The sequence below is a fragment of the Carassius auratus genome, chromosome 13, assembly GCF_003368295.1.
Source record: "Carassius auratus strain Wakin chromosome 13, ASM336829v1, whole genome shotgun sequence".
NCBI lineage: Eukaryota > Metazoa > Chordata > Actinopteri > Cypriniformes > Cyprinidae > Carassius > Carassius auratus.
In genome coordinates, this window is record NC_039255.1 from 711,345 (window position 1) to 735,539 (window position 24,195).

Here is a 24,195-nt window from a genome sequence, read left to right on the forward strand (position 1 = left end):
AGAGGAAATGGCAGAAATCAAAAAACTCTACGGACCTCAGTGTGTATCAATCTCTCCTCTCTTCCTTCTCTGCAAATGTCTTCACAGCTAAAACATCCTACTACCACAACAAAATTAACAGCTGCAGTGATGCTCGGACACTCTTCAAGACTTTCTCTTCTCTTCTTAATCCGCCGCCTCCGCCTCCTCCATCGACTCTTACAGCGGACGACTTTGCAGCTTTCTTCACAAATAAGACAAGATCCATCAGTGACCAATTCTCCACACCGCAGACCGAGGACAACTTCACAATGACGGATGCACACTCTTTATCCTCCTTCTCCCCACTCTCAGAGATGGACGTCTCCAAAATTCTCCTGTCCAATCATCCTACTACTTGTCCACTTGATCCAATCCCCACTCACCTCCTTCAGGCGATCTCTTCTTCAGTCATACCTTCACTTACTCACATTATCAACTCCTCTCTTCACTCTGGAACATTTCCCTTAGCATTCAAGCAGGCTCGGGTAAGCCCACTGCTCAAGAAACCATCTCTAAATCCAGCGCTTCTTGAAAACTACAGACCGGTATCCCTTCTTCCATTCATTGCAAAGACACTTGAGCGAGCTGTGTTCAACCAGCTTTCTATGTTCCTTGGACAGAACAACCTCCTGGACAGCAACCAATCTGGCTTCAAAAGTGGCCACTCAACTGAGACTGCTCTGCTCTCGGTTACTGAAGCCCTGCGACTAGCAAGAGCAGCTTCAAAATCCTCGGTACTCATCTTGCTGGACCTGTCTGCTGCTTTTGACACTGTTAATCACCAGATTCTCTTGTCCACCCTCAGAAAGATGGGCATCTCTGGAACTGCTCTCCTGTGGGTTAAGTCCTACCTCTCTGACAGATCCTTCAGTGTGTCTTGGAGGGGTGATGTTTCAAAGTCACACCACCTTGCTACTGGGGTTCCTCAAGGCTCAGTACTTGGACCACTTCTCTTCTCCATCTACATGACATCATTAGGATCTGTCATTCAGAAGCATGGCTTTTCTTATCACTGCTATGCTGATGACACCCAACTCTACTTCTCATTCCAGCCAGATGACCCGACGGTAGCTGCTCGCATTTCAGCCTGTCTGAGTGACATTTCTAGCTGGATGAATGACCATCACCTTCAGCTTAACCTTACAAAGACTGAACTCCTGGTGATTCCAGCTAACCCATTGATTCATCACAACTTCTCTATACAGCTGGGCTCGTCAACCATAACTCCTTCGAAGACAGCCAGAAACCTAGGTGTTGTGATGGATCATCAATTAAGCTTCACTGACCACATTGCTACAACGACCCGGTCCTGCAGGTTTGCCTTATACAACATTAGGAAGATTAGACCCTTCCTGTCAGAGCAAGCAACCCAACTTCTTGTCCAAGCTCTTGTTCTCTCCAGACTGGACTATTGTAATGCTCTCCTGGCGGGCCTTCCTGCATGTACTGTCAAGCCTCTGCAAATGATCCAGAATGCAGCAGCGAGGGTTGTCTTCAATGAGCCAAAAAAAGCTCATGTTACTCCTCTCCTCATCAGGTTACACTGGCTACCAGTAGCCGCTCGCATCAAATTCAAGGTACTGATGCTTGCCTACAAGACGACCACTGGCATGGCACCAACTTACCTAAACTCACTGGTTAAATCCTATGTGCCCTCCAGAAGTTTGCGCTCTGCAAGTGAACAACGCCTTGTGGTGCCATCCCAAAGAAATTCAAAATCACTCTCACGGACCTTTTCCTGGACTGTGCCCAGCTGGTGGAATGACCTCCCAATCCCAATTCGTACAGCTGAGTCTTTACTAATTTTCAAGAAACGTCTAAAGACTCATCTTTTTCGCCTGCACTTAACCTACTAACACCAGTACTTTTCCTTTTCTTGTCTTTGTTCATTTAATTAAAAAAAAAAAAAAAAAAAAAAAAAATAATAATAATAATCCTGGCTATGCGTTCTATACTAGACTAACTGAGACTTGTCATGGCACTTGTATACTGTTGTTGTTCTCTTGTTGACCTGACTGCTTCTATTGTTCTCATTTGTAAGTCGCTTTGGATAAAAGCGTCTGCTAAATGATTAAATGTAAAATGTAATCTATAACTATCTAAACTATGGACTTTTGCCTCAATATACTACTAATTTTAGGTATTAGGCAATATACTACTAAGGTTTAGGTATTGCGTATAGGGATGTATAATATGGTCATGCATAATATGTGTTTTATAACTACCAATATGTTAATAATAGACATGCTAACAAGCAACTAGTTATAGAGAGTATTAATCCCTATACAAAAGTGTTACCGGATTTACTTTATATTTTTGTCATTTAGCCTATAATTGATTGAATCAAAAACAGTATTACAAGATTGTAATTGTAATGATAGTTCACAATATTATTGTTTTATTGCATAAAAAAAATGAAGCTGTATTCAAATATAAATAAATAAATAAATGGCGATTTGGTGAGCATAAAAGACTACTTTAAAAAAAAACAGAAAAATGCACAAATATTTTATGCCATATTGCCAGACTTATTAAGAGCTTGCACCAGAGCAAACCCTCTTTTGTCATTAAAAAATGACTGTCAGGATTTACTAAAGACACACAGTGAAAAATTAGAAATGAAAAGGCAGGGATACAGTCATATTTAAGGCTAATCTTATTGCATATGTATTTGCAGGAGTGTCCCTTTCAGACACAAAATGTATGGAAAGAGAATATGAAGAGTTTGTTCCAAAACGCAATAAACACCTTTTTTTTTACAAAAAAAAGTTTTCACAAAATCAATATGAAATCTGGTTGGTATTGAAAATTCAGTTTTGTATTGTACACCAAATGTAGTATTCGCCGAGTTATTAGGTCATGTTTTCTCCCTTTTTTTCCAAACATCGACAAACGCCAGTCTCCCTTTTTTGCAAAATGCGCTATATTCGCTCAACCAATCACCTTAATTCCACACACTCTAGACAGTAATGGCGGTGATTTAAATAGACCTAGCATCCTAGTTTTCCTCATCTACTTTGCACTTTGGTGATCAACAAAAAAGGGCTGCACGATAAATCGCATGTGATTGTCGTCCGCATCTTGTCAGTAAAGCCGGTTCTGTGATATATATTACTGATAAATCTCCATAACATGCTTTAATTTGGAGCGGCATTTAATACTCTGAGGCATATATCACTGACAAGAAACACAATATCGTGTTCATTAGATGAATCGCATTCGATTATGAAAGCTTTCTGTATTTGAATTTGTAATGTTATTATAACCTTAAGATGCTATGTGAAAGTTTGAAACAGAAAATAGTGGTTTTCATCTACCCACTTTCTTGGTAAAGAAAACTAATTTTTACTCAAATTAATCAAAATTGATTTATTGCATTTTGAAATCAATCTCTTCATATTTAAATGAATCATGCAACATGATTTACTAAGTTTTGCAGTAGTCTATTTACTGGTATTTGCGCCATTATTCACCACCCCCATAAAAGCATGTCTTAACCCATTTTGCGCTTGACATGGCTGTGATCGTTGCTGCCAGGAGGAAGCCCGCAGAGAATAGAGCATGGTAGAAGGGAGATAATTTATTCCACTCATATTAATATATTTGGAATTCCAGAGGAAAACATTATCCAAATATATCCTTATGCTAATTAGCACTACTCTTGGAAGATTGCGTTGGTCATTATGGAAATTAGATATTGTGTCTGCTGTCTTTAATTTGCACATTGTCAGAAGATCACCCACAGAACTTTCCACTCCCATCGGCACTTTTATGGAATTGCCTTGTTTAGTAAATCTGGCCCTTAATTACTCCAAACACACACCATTACAAAGGCAAATGTGTTTAACTTGGATTCCGAATTCTTTACTATGTTCTACAGAAGCTTTTAATACAAAAAGGTTCTGTCTCAATATCACCTCTAAATCTTTAAGTAATGGAGCCTTGAGATGTGTGTGTGGTTATATGAAGAGTTTGGTTCCAAAATGCAATAAACACTTTTTTTTCTTATTATTGAGTTTCTGCCAAAATCAGTATTGTTTCTTGTTGGTAAAGTGTTGGTATTCGCAGAGTTATTAGGTCATGTTTTCTCTCTTTTTTTCAAAACCACGACAAACGCCAGTGTCCCTTTTTTTGCAGAATGTGATATATCCTCTCAACCAATCACAGCACAACATTTAATGCACTGTAAACTGTAACAACCAATCACAGCCCACTATCCCACCCACTCTAGATAGTACACTCTGCTTCTTAGTTTTACTCATCTACTTTGTACTTTTTGATCGACAAACATGGGCTGCACGATAAATCCCATGTGATTGTCATCCGCATCTCGTCAGTAAAGCCAGTTCTTTGATTAATAATACCGGTAAATCTCCATCACATGCTTTTAGATGGAGCGACATTTACTACACAGAGCCATAGATCACTAGCTGCGTTTACATGGACCCTACTATTGCAATCTTAATAGGACTAGAATTAGAATTAAAAGTCACATGTAAACAGGTCAATCGGATTGAATTGGCCAGATCTAACAAAAATTTAGATCGGATTGTTTATTCCTTTTTTTTTATCTGACCGAGAGGACATGTAAGCACTTGATCGGATTGAAAACCACAACTGGAAAGTACTGCGCATGTGCAGTGACGTAAAAATAGACGTATGACGAGCGGAATGAGCTGTTCTTCCTGGTGAATAAAGTGTCATAAATGAGTGTTTAATCATCATAAAACTCCCCTTTTCACTCTGTGAACGTCTGTGAAGTGGAGCAGGACAACATCCCACCAGTCATTGTTTAAGACTGTTTAAGTTGTTTGGGTGCAGAAAGGGGCGTTTTACTGTTTTATCATGTAGGTAGTACTGCACAACAGTTAATGTGCTGGTCGTCACCTAATTAGAACCCAATAGATGAATAGCACCTGTGCTTTTTAAAACAGTATGCGACAAAAGCCGGGAAACTCTACATCAGTGGTCTCAAACTCAATTGCTGGAGGGCCACATCTCTGCAGAGTTTAGCTCCAACCAGTTCCAAATCACACCTGCTTGGAAGTTTGTAGTATAATCCTGAAGACCTTGATTAGCTGGATCAGGTGTGTTTGATTAGGGTTGGAGCAAAACTGTGCAGAGCTGTGGCCCTCTTGAGGAATTGAGTTTGAGACCAATGCTCTACATATCCATGCAGTGTGCGTATGTCAAAAGAATAAATCCGACCAGAGGCTTGTAACATATAAAAGCCCATATCAACCCGATTCCATTATTCAGCGTTCATGTAAACCGGATTCGTCAATCAGAATGAATGAATTCCGATGGAAGCCAAAAGTGTCCATGTAAACGTACCTACTGAAAATTCTTTAGATGAATAACATTCGATTATGAACGCAATATTGCATAGCTTGTCTGTGTGAGTGTTTTTATTAATGCAATTTATGTTTCTGCTAGTACAGCACAAAGCACTAGTCAACTAAATGATTGTTACATGGCAAAGATGAATGCACTTTCGGAAGTTGAATGTAAGGGAAATGTCATTTTGGAATTTCTGTGTTCTAATGTGATATTGCTGTTCATGTTCTTGATGAAATTTTATTTTATTGGTGTAATTAATTTATACCATTAACAAGATGACCTGTTGAATTCATCTTGGGAGCGATGAATGTATTTTTAGTCCAGTGCCTGTATATAAGATTAGTATTGACCTAGTTCAGAGGCTGTCATATGTGAACCAACTTACTATGTTGTGTATTTTCATCAGTTTTAATATGAAAGATAACTTTCATATGAAGATTCATTCTTGCCTGGAAAAAATCTAAATATCTGTTATGCGAACATTTTATGTGGTTTTCCTTACATAAATTTGACAGCCAGCATTTAAATTAATTTAAATTACACTTCCATAATGGGACAAAAAATAGGGCCTAAAACGATTTTATTAATATGGCCAATGAAAGTGTTTGAACTTTAAAAATTTCAGAAGGTTCTTAGCTTTTTGGATACAACCAAGAAGGTCAAGGTCATTAAATTTAATACTTAAACTGCTTTTTAGAAAGTCATGAAAGTGTACTGTATTCATGAAAAGTGCCAAGAAAACTTTATACAAAATCTGATAATGCAATGCATAATTTTCAATGATTTTTTGCCCATACTAAGAAAGCTTTAAATGTCTTGATACTTCATTGTACTGTACATAATATAATGACAGCACAATCCTGTCAATGCTTTATGGCAAGACACATAAAATAAGTTAACATTAAAAAAGATATCAAAGGTGCCCTTCAGTAGAATTACCTTTTTAATGATAGTTGGGTGTAAGCACCATTCCAAACATTATAGACTCTGCTGACATATAGGAAGGTCATTCTTTATCCATTCATTTCATATTTGTTGAGCTCTGCAATTCATGCAGATTGCAATTTCATGGGTCAACGTTCTGTGTGCTCGGATTACAAAAACTAAGCAAATGTGCTTCATCACTGGAAGCAAAGGGAACTTTTTAGCTATTTAACTTTGATTTAGTTCAAATGACTGGAAAGGAAATCAGAATTTGACATTTAGCACTGGATTCTTTCTGTGACATGGGATATTTATGGGAAAATGGATGTTTAAAACCTTTACTTTAGAAACGGAAATAAAAAAGCAATTAGGTAAGAGGCCAAATGATTTTGTTTTTGAAAATGAGAATCAAAGCACGCTGCAATAGATATAACAAAACCCTAACACAGTCTCCTCTTTTCCGAGCTTAAATAAGATGAGGCTGTTTGCATTAGAATTTAACACATTAAGTGGAAAGGGCTTGATTTTAATTAACATTATCGACTAGCAATTGTTTGCCCCCCTCCATGCACCATTTATCCTCAATTACTGACGACACACAGAACTGACTGAAGAGTCAGCAAGATGAGTGGCTTGTGGGAAGGTTTCTGCGGCTCTGTTACCCAGATTTCCAGTCAACAGGTAGGCATTGTGGAAGTCCTTCATTCCCAGCCCGACGATATGGATGAACTCTTCAATGACCTGCATGAGCTCCACAGACCCCGGGTAAATCTGGGGAAAAAGAAACATAGGGCACAAAGGAGAGAAATGTTACTCTTACCCGCAAATGCATATCAAACACAATTACAAATCTGAGGGATTTTAGATGATTCATATTCATATTTACAGTTTTTCTCAATTGCTTTGGCTCAGTTCTCAAATGATTTTTTATTTCCCAAAACATTAAGTTCAGATCTCTGAACAATTCGCTTCTTTTTCACATCAGATTGGAATTTCTTATTGATTTGAGCAACTTGCAAATGCTTTGGCACATGTGTGCAAAGAGTACATACAACTGTCTGCAGTTTGGACAACTAATAATTGCATATGGCTTGTTGATCAAAACTGATGACTCGATTCTCACTTACACTGTCAAACACTTCAGAACTTCTCAGGCATGTTTTATTGTGTAAGCCATCACATTCAAAACGAGCTATTCAGTTATCATAATTAGTATACATGAATGTATATTCTAAAATATATCTGACATTGACATTATTTGTAATGTCTGCTAAATTGGCACATGACCTCTAATTGCATTCGCAATCTAATTGCAAATTACCTCTAATATGAATCAACCATTTAACCATTTACGTAACCAATCAACTTTGGGAGTATATATATATATATATATATATATATATATATATATATATATATATATATGTAGATTGCCCACAGCACAATCACTGCTGTAGAAGTTTTTGAGAACCTGCACTGCAGCAACATGCTCGTGGAAGAGCAATTGGAAGGCTTGTAAGAATACGCGTTGGTGGTAGAGGAAGAAATAATCGAGGAAGAGGTGGAAATAGAAGATTCAGAGTTTTCTTTCCAATGAATGTTATTTGTTGTTTGTGTATTTGTGGTAATACACAAATATGAAATGTAAAGTGAAATTTTGTTATTCTTGTCCGTTACTTTACATGTACAGTAAATACACTTGTATTGTGTATATACACATGAAGTACAAAAATAAACACTGTAAAAATACAAATGTTCATAGACTTTTTTCTACATGCTATTGAATTTTCTCAAAAAATATGAGATTTTTGTTTAAACCCTTAATTTTCATGGTTGACTGTGGTGGTGAAAAAACAACTAAACATTTTGACCAGTGTGGGTCACACAATGACAAAAATACTTTAGATTTTGGTGGCCTTGGCCAAATTATTGACACAATAACTAGGTTTTGAAGCATGAATTAAATGTTTTGGGTGAATAACTACATTTTGCAGACATGCTATAAAGTTTTGAAGTTCCTGCAAACAGTTGTGACATTTGCACTCACAGTTTAGAAAATGTTAAGACTGTTTCAAAAAATGTGCCAAAGCAATTGAGAAAAACTGTAATTACAAGAAACTAAAGAAAACTTTTGGGGTCAAATTGGAAGGTTTGAATGGTTATAGCTAAAAGATGAATAAAATGATACAACGAATGACAGACAAAGAAAAAACTGTATGAATGATAGAACAAACTTGAACAAACATTAATAAAACAACAGAACAGAATGATAGAACACACTATATGGATAGCTGAATGGATGGAAGATATATAAGATAGATTTTACAGCATTTAACCTTTGTTAGTAAAATGTAATGTAATGTATGTAAAATGTTAGCTTACAATGCATGAAATAATGCACATATTTTAATACAATTACTATACTTTAATATAACTTTTAATATTTTTAAAAATGTATTACTAAATGGTGATAAGATTAAAAGTATGAAATATGGTATTAAATGAATCCTTACTGCAAGGTTGTATTGTAACCTTGTTGTATATTGATCTTTGTCAGTGTTGTTAACAAACTAAAATTATTTAAATATTTTTATTAATTAAAATAGTAATCTAAAAATAGTAAAATAAAATAAATTAGAAATGTTGCCTAGGCATCTAAATGAGATAAATTGTTTAAGCTGAAGTACTAAAATTACTAAACGTGAAAAAAAGCAAAAACTAATAATAATAATAAAATAAAACAAACAATTACTAAAAAATTATGAATTTGAAAATATAAAATATAAAAGCTAACTAGATATGTAAAAGAAAAAAACACTATAATACATTATAAATAATAATAAAATAACACTGCTTAATTTTGATATAGTAGTTTAATCAAGACTTTCACATGCCAAGTTGTCTTAACTCTTTTACACAGCAGATTTACAGTATGGATTTACATGCCATATGACAAAGTGCTTCCTATTTCTCTCATCTCATTAGCATCTGAACCCCCTTTCCTCGTGACAACAAACAGAGCACAGAAAAACATTGCCGCCAATCTGAAAAAGTAAAAAATACTGATAAATAAATACAAACATGGGTACAGAAAAAGAGCACTGAGTGACATTTCATAATTAGCACCCTTAGTGAGGTGCAGAAACAGGGCGATGGAGTCACATATCTAATAATCCTCTTGGCAGGAGTCAGGCTCTGCATTCGCATGGGGGCCGATCTTGGGCCAAGCCAATCAGACAGGCTGCAGACAGGGAGAGAGATGCTGAGGGCACGCAGGCAGATCAGCCCATCCTCCCTCGGTCAGACTGCTGGGGGACAGCAGAGAGCATCCCTCTCCATGGCAACAGCGCTGGGCTGCTGAAGTGTGCAGGGAAGACAGCAATGCGGGAAATGGCCGAGGTTGACGGCCATTAGATGAACCAGCACTGTTTCTGCACTGAGTAACATGCAAATACAGTAAATTTTGTGCTGTCATATATATTCTCTACTGTCATATTTATATTTCTTGCCCTGTTGTACTCTTCTGCTATTTATATTTCAGCCATAAGTATATCCAACTAGTATATGCTAACAGGTACTGTATGAACGTAGCACATTTGCACCAAAATACCAAGGCAACTGTCTTTGCTAACAGAAACACAACAAAATAATTTTACCAATATATCTATATTTATATATATATATAAAAAACTCAGTGTTAAAATGTTTGTATTATATTAAATGTATAGTTATGGCTTTTATAATATAATATATAATTATTTTTATAAATATAAATATTTTATTTTGTTTATTTATATAACTCACTAAATTGTAACTCTGTACTTTACAGATTAGTATCCATTATACTCTATAAAATTATAACTATAATACATTATGTTTTTATTTTATTTTATTTTTTTATTTAATATACGGTATATTACAAAAGCTATTATTATCATATATTTAACTAACTTCTATTGTTACATTTTTATTTGTATTTTATTTTTATATAATATAATATAATATAATATAATATAATATAATATAATATAATATAATATAATATAATATAATATAATATAATATAATATAATGTAGTATTACTCCTTTGCAATGGATGGATGAGAAAAAAAAAAAAAACAATGAAAATTTTTACAAAATATATCATTAAAACGTGTATAAATCCCTCGTTTTTCTAAAGAAACACTGAACATTACAGACACCAGCAGGTTTATATATATATATATATATATATATATATATATATATATATATATATATATATATATATATACACACACTGACATTGTCTCCTTCACTTCTCAAATCCCCTGTGTGGCAGTTTGGTGAATCAGCTCCCCTATTTTAGAATAAATGTTTAATGCTTAAAGTGTTTGAGTTTTCATGTTTACTATTTTCATGTTTCATGTTTTCATGTTTTTTCATGTTTACGAATTTACTATTATCCTATGGATTAGGATATGAAATAAAATGTATCCCACTACTATCTAAAAGCAAATAACAGCATCAGTTAAAGTAACTAATGAAGCTGAAGAAGACAAGACGGACAGAGAAGACCAAATCCTGGGTGATCTTTAAACGTCAGGGCTTTCTAAGGTCAATCATTTGACAGAGCTGGTGAGAACCGTCTCAGATGTCCTTTAATGAATTTGAGGAGCTTGAAGATCCAATCTGTGATAAAGCAGAGGAGGAATGTGAATGGAAAACGGGAATCCCCTCTGTTCTGAGGATAGATTTAACCAAGCAAAACTCTTCTGGCAAAACAAGCAACCGGCTATGTGACCTGATCTCCGAACACACTCCTGACTGAAAAACATATTACTTTCCTTTAAAAGCCTTGTGACACTTCTCTACTGTAAATTCTTGTAAAGGGCTAATTCGGTTGACACACAGCACCCCAATTCGCTCAAGGACACGTTTTACCAGAAATCGGGTGATAAACATTAGACGAAGGAGCTCCAAAGCAGCTTACGTTTGACAGACAGTAACATTACCACCGTCTGCTTAAGAGGCATTACCAGTTCAGGCTTAAAGGAAAGAAAGAAACATTTAAGACACACAATTTGGTTCAATGCAATAATAATGCAGTTGGAGAGTTTCTGCAGAACATTCAGCCTGTTCAAGTCCAAATCCCTCAGGCTGCTTTTAGACTGTCTCTCTGAGAGAAGTGAGAGTGAGAGAAGACTGCTGATGGAGGGAGGGGGGGCATGAGGGCTGGACATATGCTGCTGCCACCAAGTGGCTGCAGTGGATATTGCAAACGTCCTTCCACCAATAAACACAGCAGGGAAGGTCAGTATTTGGCAGAGAAGGTTTGATTTGACACAGCCCTACCTGTGGAGACAGGCGCCTCTTTGACCTGACAATTACCTAAAGCATCTGCACCAGTGATGGCAATCGATTTGCCGAGGGCTCATCACACAAAATACAGCCTCAGAGTGACACACAACACCAGATACTCTCTGCGATGTGACTATAATAAAGCAATCTCGACCCCAAAGATTCAAAAAGCACCCGTTCACAATGTTCAGACCCACCTGTTGCGCGTCTTCCCATTTCTCTCTGTTCTCCTCTTCCAGGAGATTGCTGATGATCTGAAAAAAATTCTGTAAAGAGAAGAAATTGCACTTAGTAAAACGCGGCTGTCACAGGAACAGGCTGGTAACATCTCATTTCAGTCAATATGCTTTGAAAGTTATATAATACACAGTTGTGGTCAAAAGGTTACATATACTTTGCAGTATTTGAAAAAAAAATCTGAAAAATAAGAGGGATAATACAAAATTCATGTTATGTTTTATTTAGTACTGACCTGAAAAAGATTGTATTATATTATTATTATTTTTTATTTATTTATTTTTTTTATTTTTTTTTATTTTTAAAAAATATGTTTTGAGCTCCAAAAAAAAAAAAAAAAAACAGCTCTGGCTCATCCAAATAACAGTATTAAGAATCAGTTGTATGTAAACCTCTGAACTGGGTAATTTTTATAAATTCAACTATTAATTTCTCAACTGGACTATATGTAAACATCTTTTATGTGAAATATCTTATTCAAGTCAGTACTAAATCCAAAAAAATAGCATGTATTTCGATCCCTCTTATTTTGGTAAAATAATTATTTTTCTGATACTGATAAAGTGTACACTTTTGACCACAACTGTATAATGTATACAGTTTGAAAAGAATACATTTCAAGAGAAATCTGATATACATACATTATCTTTGTTTATGCCATTAAAGAATTTAAACCATTATAAGTCATTTTAAAACATGCATATAAAAGATGAATATGGTGTTTTAAAAAAATTTTTGTGTGTGTGCTTTTTAAAGTTAAGAATATATTAAATTGCAACCCTTTTCATTAAAAAAAAAACTTAATATTGAATTTGAAAAGTGAAATAAAATTATAAAAGAACATAATAGATCATTTTGATTTATTCCTTTAAAGAATATAATGCATTATATTAAACATGGATGTGGTTGTTGACCATGTGTTTTAAAGAACTGTGCTTTTAAAGGAATATAAATGTATTAAAACTGCATGATAACTAAGGCTTTAATTAATCATGACAACATTGAAAACAAATTCTGAGATGTGTTATAAGCTGTTATGAATGACTGAATTCATTCAGAATAACTTTAAAATACATTGGAGAAAATGTTATGTTTATAAATCACTGCACAGCACCCACAGAACTGTCAAGGAGTACATAGCATAACGGATGGGTAATGTTTAATGAATTTGCATAATAAAACACAATTTGTGACCTTAATTTTTATATTATGAAGCATTATAAAAGCAATAATGTACTTGAGGTTGTGGTATTTTGAGAATTTTGCAGTGACTGTATTCATAAAAATAGCATGGTCTATACTGCTTAAGTATAGTAAATTGACTTAAAATTGGAATTTTACCTAGTCCTGGAAAAAGCTAACTAGAAATGTGCATATCTGGATTGTCTGAGGGTAAAAAAAAACCTACTCAGTGTTCCCTGAAAAGGCGATGATGAAGAATCTCCCCTACATTTCAAAAGTCTAAACAAACAGTGTCTCTGGGAATTACACCGAGGATCACAGCACTGATTTACAGTGAGATGATGGGAAACGTCCAACGGTCTCGGCTCTAAAACGCACCTGGGATTTCCTGCTGCTTTCAATTCAGGGATTGGTTGATCACTCAAATGTGCACAGAATTAAAGGGGAAGAACAGAGAATTTGAAAGAGCTTGGGAGAGCTGTCTTCTACAAGACTGGAAAGAGAGCTGATGTTTGCTGCGGTGACTGGGCTGAATGAGATATCCAGCTGGACATGTGCCTGTCTTTTTTTTTGTTTGCTGCTCTGTGCCATGGAAGGCAGGAGAGAGGCAGCGTCTTGGCTCCGGCACGCTTGTTTTTCTACTTGAATGCTTATGCTCCCTCTTGTGGTAATGTGTCCACTTAAACACAGCATTAATACGTTCCAAAACACACAACCCACCCCGGCACACATGCGTGGGGAGGAGAGGCCACACCGGTTCACATCAGGGCCTAGATAAATCCTCCTACACCAACCCGACACACACACACATACACGCACAAAATCACATTACACTCCATATTACGTAAACATACTCAGATTCTCACAAACAGGTCATGAGAAAAATCGGTTTGTTTCGGCATTGGGAAGGTTATGACAAGGCTTTGAGATGGAATCATATAGACTTAGTTACTATCTCCTATCAGCAGCTGGCACACGGTGTTACAATCCCATAAGCTCTCTGTGAGGGGCAACAGCACCAAAATATGTATCAGTCATGGTCCCAAGTAGTGACATTGCCATTTTGAAGGTGCTGTAAGTGATTAAGCGCCATTTCGCTAACTTCACCCAAATGGCTGGAATGTCTGGAGAGACCTGTCAGTACTCCCATTCATCTCAACGGCAGTTCCTTGACTTGCATGTCACCCAGAAACACGTGACTGGCATGCTGCTTTCTTTGCTCACAGGCATTCAGTTCTGGAGATATGCATTTAAGAGCCATGTGACGAATCATTCTTGTGGAAAATAATGTCATGACAGCTCTAATCAGCTGATGGCTCCATAAGACTGCATACAGTCCCAAGTCCTTCACTAGCGTCTATCCTGAGTTGTGATGTCAAAGACAGCAAAGACAGAAAAATACAGTTGCTCTAAATGCTTGCAATAGCCAATTTCAATTTATCTTGAAAATCATATAATGAAATATTCCCAATTAATTTTACCATTCAAACATTTGGGGTCTGTAAGATTTGTATTGATTTTGAAAGAAGTCTCTTATGCTCAACAAGGCTGAATTTAATTGATCAAAAAGACAATAAAAACAGAAATAATATGAAATAATTTATTTGATGCCAAAGCTGAATTTTCTATTATCCAGTCATCAGTGTCACATTTGACTTCAAAAAACATTATAATATATTTGCGGTGAAAGAAACATTTCTTACTATTACCACAGTTAAAACAAATTGTGTTAGAAACCATAATACATACTTTGGGGAATATAAAGTTCAAAAAATGCATTTTGAAAAAAAATAAAATATATATATATATATATATATATATATATATATATAGAGTATTTGCTGTTAGTAAAAAAAAAAAAAAAAAAAAAAAATTGTAGTGCAGGAATGTGCTGTGTGGTATCACTTCCAACCTGCATTACTGACATTCAAGACCTAAGATAAATTGAACACAATTTAAAACATTTACAAGATGGATATAATCATTGAGGTTAGCAAGAAATGTAATTATTTTCTCTTTTACCTGAACGTCATCAGAAGAGGGTTCATAGCTGGCCCTTTTGAAGTTTTCTGTGACGTTTCGAAGAATCTCCACTGAAGAGAGAAGGTCACCTGCATAGAAATTGCGTCTTTGGGTGAGGTCCAGGAGGACCTTCGTAACCTGCGACATGCCATCTCCTGCCAGATTCCTCTGACCTTTAGCAAGGTGCCCCTGGACCTAAAGACAGACACAGGGAAAGAGACTGGGTTCTGTGTGCCCTTCAAAGAATGCAACACTAACACAAAGTTGTAATATAAAGAACTACCATGAGTTTTTAAAGGTGAAGTGTGTAATTCCTCAAAGCATTATTAAACGCAACTTCTATTATTCCTCAAACACTGTTCTGTCTGATATTAGTCGTATGAGCAGATAAACCCGCCACAGAGTAGTGCCTTCAACACCTTTCAAAAACATAAAAATATCGTACCAACCTCAAACACTTGAGCAGTAGTGTTTTGCCCTAAATTTTAAGCAGAAATAAGAGCATCAAAAATGACACTTCACCTTTAAGCAATAGAGCGATGAAAAAACATGCATAAGTCATGCAGGCATGATGTAATACACACTGACTCGAGAAAGAGGCTAAAGAGCGTAGACAGAAGAATGTGTGTGTGTGCGGGTCAGGTTTTGCCTGCACTGTGAAGAACAAAAGCCCCCATCAGGATAGTAAACCCTGATTGCAGACCTCTTAATAAAAAACAATAAATAATGCCTTAATTAAATTTTTTAACGGCAAAAAGGTGTGCGAGCTAGAGGATAGAAAATATCATGACCTCAGTATAAAGCCAATACGAGACAATGGAAAGTCCCCACCATACTTTTGCATGTGTGTGTTGGTGTGTACCTACTTAACCATATTTTGGGGACAAATTTGAACCCAAAAATTAACAAAACCTGACAAAATCGCAAAACACCTCCATTTGGGGACGTCCTCATTTGTAAAACTGGTATAAAAATAAAGTAAATAAACTAGGGTTAGGGGTAGGGGTGGGTTTAGGTTAAAAAGAGTATAACTATCTGTATTTAAAAACAATAGAAGTCTATTAAATGTCCTCATTTAGATAGCTACGTAAATGTGCATGTGTGTGTGTGTGTTTTTGTGTGTGTGAGACACACCCAAAAGCTTGGAAATAACCCAACTTATTGCATTTGAGAAAGAATCAAATAAGAGGAAGATGAAAACAAGAACGAAAATCATTCATTCATGTCAAGCAGGTGCGTTCCCAGAAAAAGCTCCGGTGAAGCTGGAACAACCATCTCCAAGATTTTACAGGAAATTAGAGCGAGTCCTCCATTAGAGCGGGGTCTCAAAACCTGCAATACAAGCGGTTTAATTTGCCTTTCCGATGATAGCAGTTTATCTTGCAGACCTGTGTGGTGGTCTGCGTTGCCGGGTGGGAAGGGAATGGGCGGAAATAGTTTGGGTGATCGTGACGACTGCGGGGGTAATTTATGGCACGTCACAAACAGAAGCAGAGCACGGGAAGCTGACTTTGCACCTACTGATTGCTGCAAGTATCTGTATTCATTTGCAATGCATCGAGCGTAGCTGGGCTGCTCCCAATAGGCCACCCCGCGGTGATCCAGTGAGCAGCGTCGACTAGTGGTGCCTGCAAAGAAGGAGGAGGGAGAAAAGAGAGATACAGAGAGGAGGTTTATATTTGTTCTTGTAAGTCTTTTTTCCTTTTTCATTCCACCTGTCAGCCCACACATCTTTCAGGGAGAGGATGAAAGCAAAAGCCTTCATCATCACCTAGATGTGGCGGTTGCCAGATCACATGTGCCTCACATGTGCCACTGCCGTATATGCATACGAACAAACCAAACTGTAATTATGCGCTTTAAACAACTGGTTATAATACCCGCTCACAGAATTACAATGTTAACTGAAGCCAGCTGTCATGCACCAATTTGACTATTTTGTATGACGAATGCGAACCGAACCCTGCAACCTGAGATACTTACAAGTCTGCCGCCCACATTTGAGAGCGAATAAACAAATGCACAAAATTCCTCGCCTCCGATTCGTCAGAGCGTGTCCTACAAGTATCGTCTCCCATTAAAGACGTTTCCTTGCCTTTAGAACAACCTCATCACACCCGCCCGCACCCCTCTACCACATACGTCTTATCAGCTCTCGTTCTAACACGGTTCCACCGCCTGCAACCCAGCCAGCAGCGAAACACACTCAGCCCACCTGAGACACAGCTGCAGCCAGCCGTCTGCCCTCAAGCTGAGGCATCCAAGCAGGGACATCCAACCCACAGATCACAGAAAACTCCCACAGAGCCGGATCAAAGCGGACGCACTCAGAACTCAGCATTAAAACACATGCTGCCACAGAGGGGCCTGACCAGATTGAATCTCACACACACATGTAAAGATCACACAAACCTCGTCCAATCACCTTTGCGCACAAAATAGGAAAAGGCAAAAGTGAAAAGATCTCATCCTGTACATTTTATCGTCAATCATTCTTCTACATCCAAACGTTTGATTCTTGTTGCTTTCATTCGTTTTTGTTGGAGTTTAATTGAATTCCTGCCTCATAATGAATGAAGTTTCTCCAGCATTTCATGCTGCTGCCGTCAGATCCCACTCCAGTGCTTTTGCACGACCCAAAATTTCAATGTGAGTTATATGGAAAACAAACATGTAAATGTAAATTTAACTAATTCCACCCACGGGTTGACACCCTTTGTCTTTTATGTATAAATGAAATAATTAAATGTTATCAAACCAAAATAAAACATTTTATAAATTCAAAAGTACATTCGGGCCTATGGTGGCAGTCCACCCACATAATGAAATGTATCCACAAAAGACATTAATCCATCTATGCACGCATTTGCATCAGACTCTGCTCGCCTAGTTCTAGTTATGCTGGACTGTTCGCTGTTATCTCTGAGTCTGTGCTGCCCGCATTTTTTATATTTCTTCCAGCATCTGCCATTTCAAGGACACTGTAGTGGCGATGCAGAGCATCTTCACAACAGGAGACAGCAGGAGGTTACAGGATCTCAACAGAGAACAGTACAGCACCTTCTGCCAATTTCAGACCACAATCAGTAAGGCTCACACCTCAGACCAGTCCAAGGAGAGAGGGAGAGAGCGCGAAAGAAAAGGGACACCTTTAGAGTGTCAAAGTAGAATATACCCGATGGATTTTATTGCTTTATGTCTCCTCTGCAGCTTCGCAAAGATGTTGACAAAACGCTGGAGGGTTCAGTGGTATGCAAATGACAAAAATCTCTAGGTACACACAGCATACGCCATTTAAAGGCAGTCACAGCAGTGCTGAATATACTAGTGAGAAACATTTGTCATAGTAGCCTTCTGAATTTATGAATAAATTCAACATCATTGAAATAAATGTGCTGCAAAAGAAAAGCTGATCAAAAAAACATAAGCTGTGTTCTTTTTCTGTGACGCAGTTCTATTGCTTCTTTGTGTCTTTTTGTTAGGCTGAGTGCTCTTCAACGGCTGACTGTGGTGGCTTTTCTTACCCGTGGCATTGGGAGGACACCTGTTGAAGGCCAGTTCCCCAGAGGGAGTTCTTCTCCACAGCATGGACACAGCATAATCCTCAGGGCAGATTTCATAAGGAGCTATGGTTCAGGAATAAAAACACACATTTGTAATTTTTGCAGACCGTTATTATTATTAAAAGGATATTAGAAAGATGACAAAAAAAAAGGATGCTGATGGAGAATGGGGGAAATGGATCAGAATATAATCAATTGTACTGTAGTTGCCCAGATATAATTGCCACACCATTTTTGGTCATATGAATGCTGCAATATAATAAAAGGAAATACTAATGCATTTCTAATGCACATATACAATTAAAATTTTTAATGTTAATATAGTGCAAGGTTATGTTAATTTCACATTGCCTATTTATGAATTAATAATAATATTAACAATACAAAATCTTAAAATATTATATTATATTATATTATATTATATTATATTATATTATATTATATTATATTATATTATATTATATTATATTATATTATATTATATTATATTATATTATATTACTGGATTACTGATAATGATACTGGATTGTTTTTAACATACAAATTATATTGTAAACTGAAAATCATACATCTCTGGAAATCCTTACTTAAAAATGTTTGTCAAGACCTAGTTCCATCTATTTGACCGCAACGCTAATTTAAAGCATTTGAGATTACAGGAATGGTTAATTCAGTCAACATTATGAGATTCTATAACTGTCCTTGTGACAAACCTATGCATGTATGAAAATGCATGTAGATGCATGAACATAAAGCTTTGTTTCCATGGAAATTGCTTCTAACAGATGAGAATAGCATGACATCATTTATGTGACATTAAATATCCATTACTGGTGAAAATTGTGTTGACCATTCCTCGCAGGAAAATACAATTATGGTATATGTTCATTATTTCCCAAACAAATAATGATTTAGTGCAAAAAAACACTGGACATGGATTTCTGAACGGAAAAGATAATTATCCCTGCATCCGTCTCTCATTCACCCCTCTCTGCCCATTCTGACATAATTGACTCTTAGGGCTCAATTATTCGCAGGTTACCTGGGCAACGCTGCTCGCTGCATCTGCGGACCTCCTCCCCACTCCCATCGCATGGCTGCCCCGTGACCGCCAGCCCCTGGCATATGCGCACCCTCCGCTGCCAACCACCGTCACAGGACTTAGAACACCCACTCCACGGAGCCCAAGTGTTCCACTGTCCGTTAGCTGAAAGACAGATACAGGCGTTGAACAAAATAGTGTGAACACCTACTGTAGAAAACGGGCAATATTTATTTGTTGAAGTGAAGTTACCACCATTTACCTTTAATACAGCTTCCAACCTTCTTAGAATAGATTAATACAACTTTTAAATAGTCTCCAGTAGAATTTCATTTATCAGAACAAATGCCAATTACTTCAGAATTGTTAGAGGACTGGGAATCAGCTTCTTTCTCTTTTCTCCAGAACTGGCCACAATAATTGAATAATAATTAAGTCAGGTATTGAGATGGCCAGGGTAGATGTTGAAATTCATCTAGGTGCTCCAGCTCCAGAGATTTTATCATCATGACACTATCATTTTCATACTTCAGAACTGGTGTCTGTGATTAGAGTTTTAGTGACTGCGGCTCTTTCATGGATGTTGGCTTTGTAAAGTTTTCTATGGTCAGTTTTTGTGCAAACAGGGTCGTCAGGGTGAATATTGAAGTTTGCTTTCAATTTGCTGCAGTAGTTCTGTGCTGTTTGGACACAATCCTTCTAAATGTCCAATGGTTTCAATCATTCACCTTCATCCAATTATTTATGCCAATTATTATTCTTTGCTGAACATAGCTTGACATGCTTTTTGTACACAGTCAAAAATGAAAAGACGTTAAAGTTTTTCTTAAAACTTTAAACATTTGGGCTGTTAAGGTTAGAAATGCTCCTGCTAAACAGGCTAGACACAGCTAGACACTGTACATTATAAAGAATACATATGGAAAGAGTACAGTCACAGCATTCCCTTTAATGGCAACCTACACAAATTATATTAACCTCTATAATAATGGATGTTCATATTATTTTGTCCAATCCCTTTACATAGATGTGTGGATTATCTCATTCTGTTCATCGTTTCTTTCATTCCATCTCTTTCAAGCTTGACAATGACATCTTTATGTGGATGATTGTGCACTCTTAAAAAGTTATTTGAGCCATCTTCTGTGAAAGCTATAGAATTACGAGAAATATAGCGTGGAACATTATAAAACACACTCGTTTGCAGATGAGTGTTTGGAGCATTAAAAACCATCCAGTTTCTTGTCATGTTGACATGCTCTAGAGGCCAGAGATGCAATAAAACTAGACTTTTGGCAGAATTCGCTCTTGATTTAATTAATAAAATCATTACCAAGATACTTGCAATGATCTGATATTTGTCTCTGCTTTACGAGCGTGAGGGTGCCCTGCAACTGGGATAATAATTTTCCTCACTTTGCCAGTCTGAAACACATTTTATGGTAAAGTTTTAAAAGGCTTCAGAAAATTTTATGGGTATCTAATGAACGGGGTTAAATATTGTTTCTTGCCATTGCAAAGGGAAACATGAAAAAAGACAGATGTTGCCCTCAGCTGTGCTATAAATCATGTGTGAGAAAGGACATGTTCACCTGTAAACTAGCATTTACCTGTGCTGAATGTACACTAGTGTTCAAGGACACATTTACATTAACATTTAGACTATGTGGAGGCTGCTGGAATGTTATTCTGAAATCAATAAATACGGTCAAATCATATAAAAGCACTGAGAGATAAAGTATTTGACCTCTATGGAGCTTCATAAAATATCTTTTAATCAAGCGACCTCAATATAAGTGTCAAATGGTCCAGTTAAAAAAAGGCTTAATATCTGAACTTGTATAAGCATTCAAGCAAATAAATATTCTACCACTCATGGCAAAAAATTCTCATCCTCAGTCTATCTATTATCACAGATAAAGCTTCTCTTAAATGACCTTCATCTATCCAGTAAGAAGATTTGCATTTGTTTGTCAAAATCTACGCCAACTGAAATAAATATAAATAATTTTGACCCTTTTTGATAGTTCTGAAATGACACAATGTGTGATTCAAAAATTAAAAAATGATAAATAAAATAAAAGCAAAAATATATAACGTTATTTTTTGTAGTTTTGACTTTTTATCTCACATATTCATATCATATATCAAAACTTCATGGTTAAATATTTGCAAGAAAAATGCAGCTAACTAATACAATAAAACACAATGAAAACACGATAACATCATAAAAAAAAAAAACATGATTTAAAAAAATGTGAAAACAACAACAGCAAAAAATCTGTTTTAGCAAATGAACTCTTCATATAGACATTTCAGATGTGAACTCTGGAAAATAAATAGTTCATGTAACATAAAATTTTTACCAATCCGATGCTCTGTGGTATAGGCACATGATAAACAAAACTTCTTCCCTTTTAACTTTGATGCTACAATATAGCATGTCTCACCATGTAAGCAGCTTCTCACTGAGACTCTCTGTTATCATGACCCATGTAGAGCAAGAGTCTTACAGCTTACAAGCATCATGCTGAGGGGCCCCAGTGTGTTTAAAAAAATACCTGCCAGGCATACTGAGTATGCGTTCTCAAGCAATACCCACTGCTAGGGTCTATCAACACAGACTTGAGCTAATGCTTGACATACAGTATATAGAAGAGGCGCCTTTACCATTGATATGATATCATACTGTAGTTACCCTAGGATCAAAGAAATCAAAGTTTTATGGTAATTTTTCCAAATCTGATGCTATATTATAAAATATTACATTAATATAAAAAATATTTTTTTGAAAGTACAGACATATTTTTTAGCAAATACACACATTTTTTTTCTGTCCTTTATGCATTGGCATATTCTATTCATATTTTGAGAGAAAAAAAACATGGCCACAGTACATACATTGTTTCGTGACGTGTATAAAAAATGAACCAATGGCTTGGCAGAACTACACGAGTCTATGGTGACAAAGAATGGGCACGGCATCTGGGTATATAAGCGGGCATCCGCCACAGGATTCTCAGGTTACTTCGACTGAAGCAAACCTATTCGCTTTACTGATGCTAGAAGCTGAGCAGTCTTCAGCGATAGTGACTGAATGTTGGTAGACTGTAGTGGCTCAAAAGCACAGTGGGAAGTTCCCATGAAGGTATGGTTAGGGGAAGAGGCGGATTCAACCTCCTGATGCTGTTTCTGCCCACCGATTGGCCCGCAGCTTCTACCAACAGTTGAGTCAGGAGAACCTTGTGATTTTGTTCACTGATTCACCTGATAACCTGTGGGATTAGGGCAATCGGGGGAATTGCATAAAGAAGGAGTTTGGGCCAATAGTGGGCCAACACGTACTTGGTCTTTGAGTAAAAAATTAGGCAGTGAGAGCTGTTTCCTGAGGCGAAGAGTTCTACCTCTGCCTTGCTGAAGATCTCTCAGATCCTCTGAATCCTCTGCGGATGGGGCGTCCATTCCTCTGAGGGGTCATTTTTCATTGATAACATGTCTGCTTATTGATTACATTTGTTCCTTATATGCGCCGCTTTCAACAAGCGCAGGTTGAGTTGAGCCCATTCCAGGAGGTGCTGTACCAGAATGAAAAGATGTTTCAAGGAGAGGCCTCCTTGGTGATTTATGTAGGACACCACTGACATGTGGTGTCCTTTTAGGACACATTTCCAGGCAGTTTACGTGGAAGCTTTTCTCTGTCTTCGACCAGTGGCCAAAAGTCGGTTTGCCTTCGCACAGTGCTCCCCAACCTGTGCTGGAGGAATCTGTCATGACAACTGTCCTTCTGCAAACCAATTGCATGGTAACACCCTGTTCCATCCAGCGAGAGCTCTTACAGGGGACCAGGGCTGTAATACGATTTCTGTGCCTCCGTGAAGCGCTCTGTGAATCCTTCGACTGCCGGTCCGAAGAGATCCTTGGGAGACATTGGGAGACATTGGAGCATTAAGGAAGAGGATTTTAGGCTGGCCATCAATCTACCAATCGCCTGAGCTTTGTTGTTTGTGGTGCACAGAACCAAGTCAGTTTGCGCTCCTCAGCTCCCGGAGGATCGCGGGGTATAGGCCAGATTCATTTGAGGATGTGAGGATCTTGTCCTGAAAGACCAGGAGGACCACCATTAAATGAAGCGCCGAAGCCACTTGTCTAGCTGAAATGTAGGTGCATCCAGTGAGATCTGAAGTGGTCCACAGCTTGGATGGGTGAGTGGCATTTGTTCTCCAGCCAATAGCCATGGGCAGGCAGAGATGCACGGCCATAGACTCATCCAAGTGAGGCAGCTTATCGTACCTCTTCTCTTCAGTGTCGTCAATAGAAGTGAGGGCCGATGAAACGTGGAGGTGGGCGGAGTAGGGAGCGTTCCACGATCTGGTGAGTTCGTCATGGATCTTCTGGAAGAATGGAGAGAAACGCTGACTAGGGGCGTGGCGGCACCCCAGCAGGTTCCATTCATCCAGATGACTGCAAGAGGGCTCCTCTGGGAGAGACCACCCCAACCTAGCTCTTTGAACCCGCTTTTGAGAC

The 24,195-nt window shown here is 37.3% G+C and overlaps 1 protein-coding gene across 6 annotated transcripts in view; it reads right to left on the reverse strand.

Annotated features, from left to right (window-relative positions):
* adgrb3 (adhesion G protein-coupled receptor B3) overlaps nt 1-24,195 on the reverse strand; it is a 151,403-nt gene that overhangs the window by 53,996 nt on the left and 73,212 nt on the right. For all 6 annotated transcript variants that reach the window (XM_026277708.1, XM_026277707.1, XM_026277706.1 and 3 more), the window contains 6 exons: nt 19,672-19,836; nt 18,591-18,692; nt 16,588-16,694; nt 15,067-15,261; nt 11,823-11,891; nt 6,948-7,056 (listed from right to left, as the gene is read on the reverse strand). In XM_026277708.1, the coding sequence (XP_026133493.1) occupies nt 6,948-7,056; nt 11,823-11,891; nt 15,067-15,261; nt 16,588-16,694; nt 18,591-18,692; nt 19,672-19,836 (747 nt within the window). The remainder of the gene's footprint in view (nt 1-6,947; nt 7,057-11,822; nt 11,892-15,066; nt 15,262-16,587; nt 16,695-18,590; nt 18,693-19,671; nt 19,837-24,195) is intronic.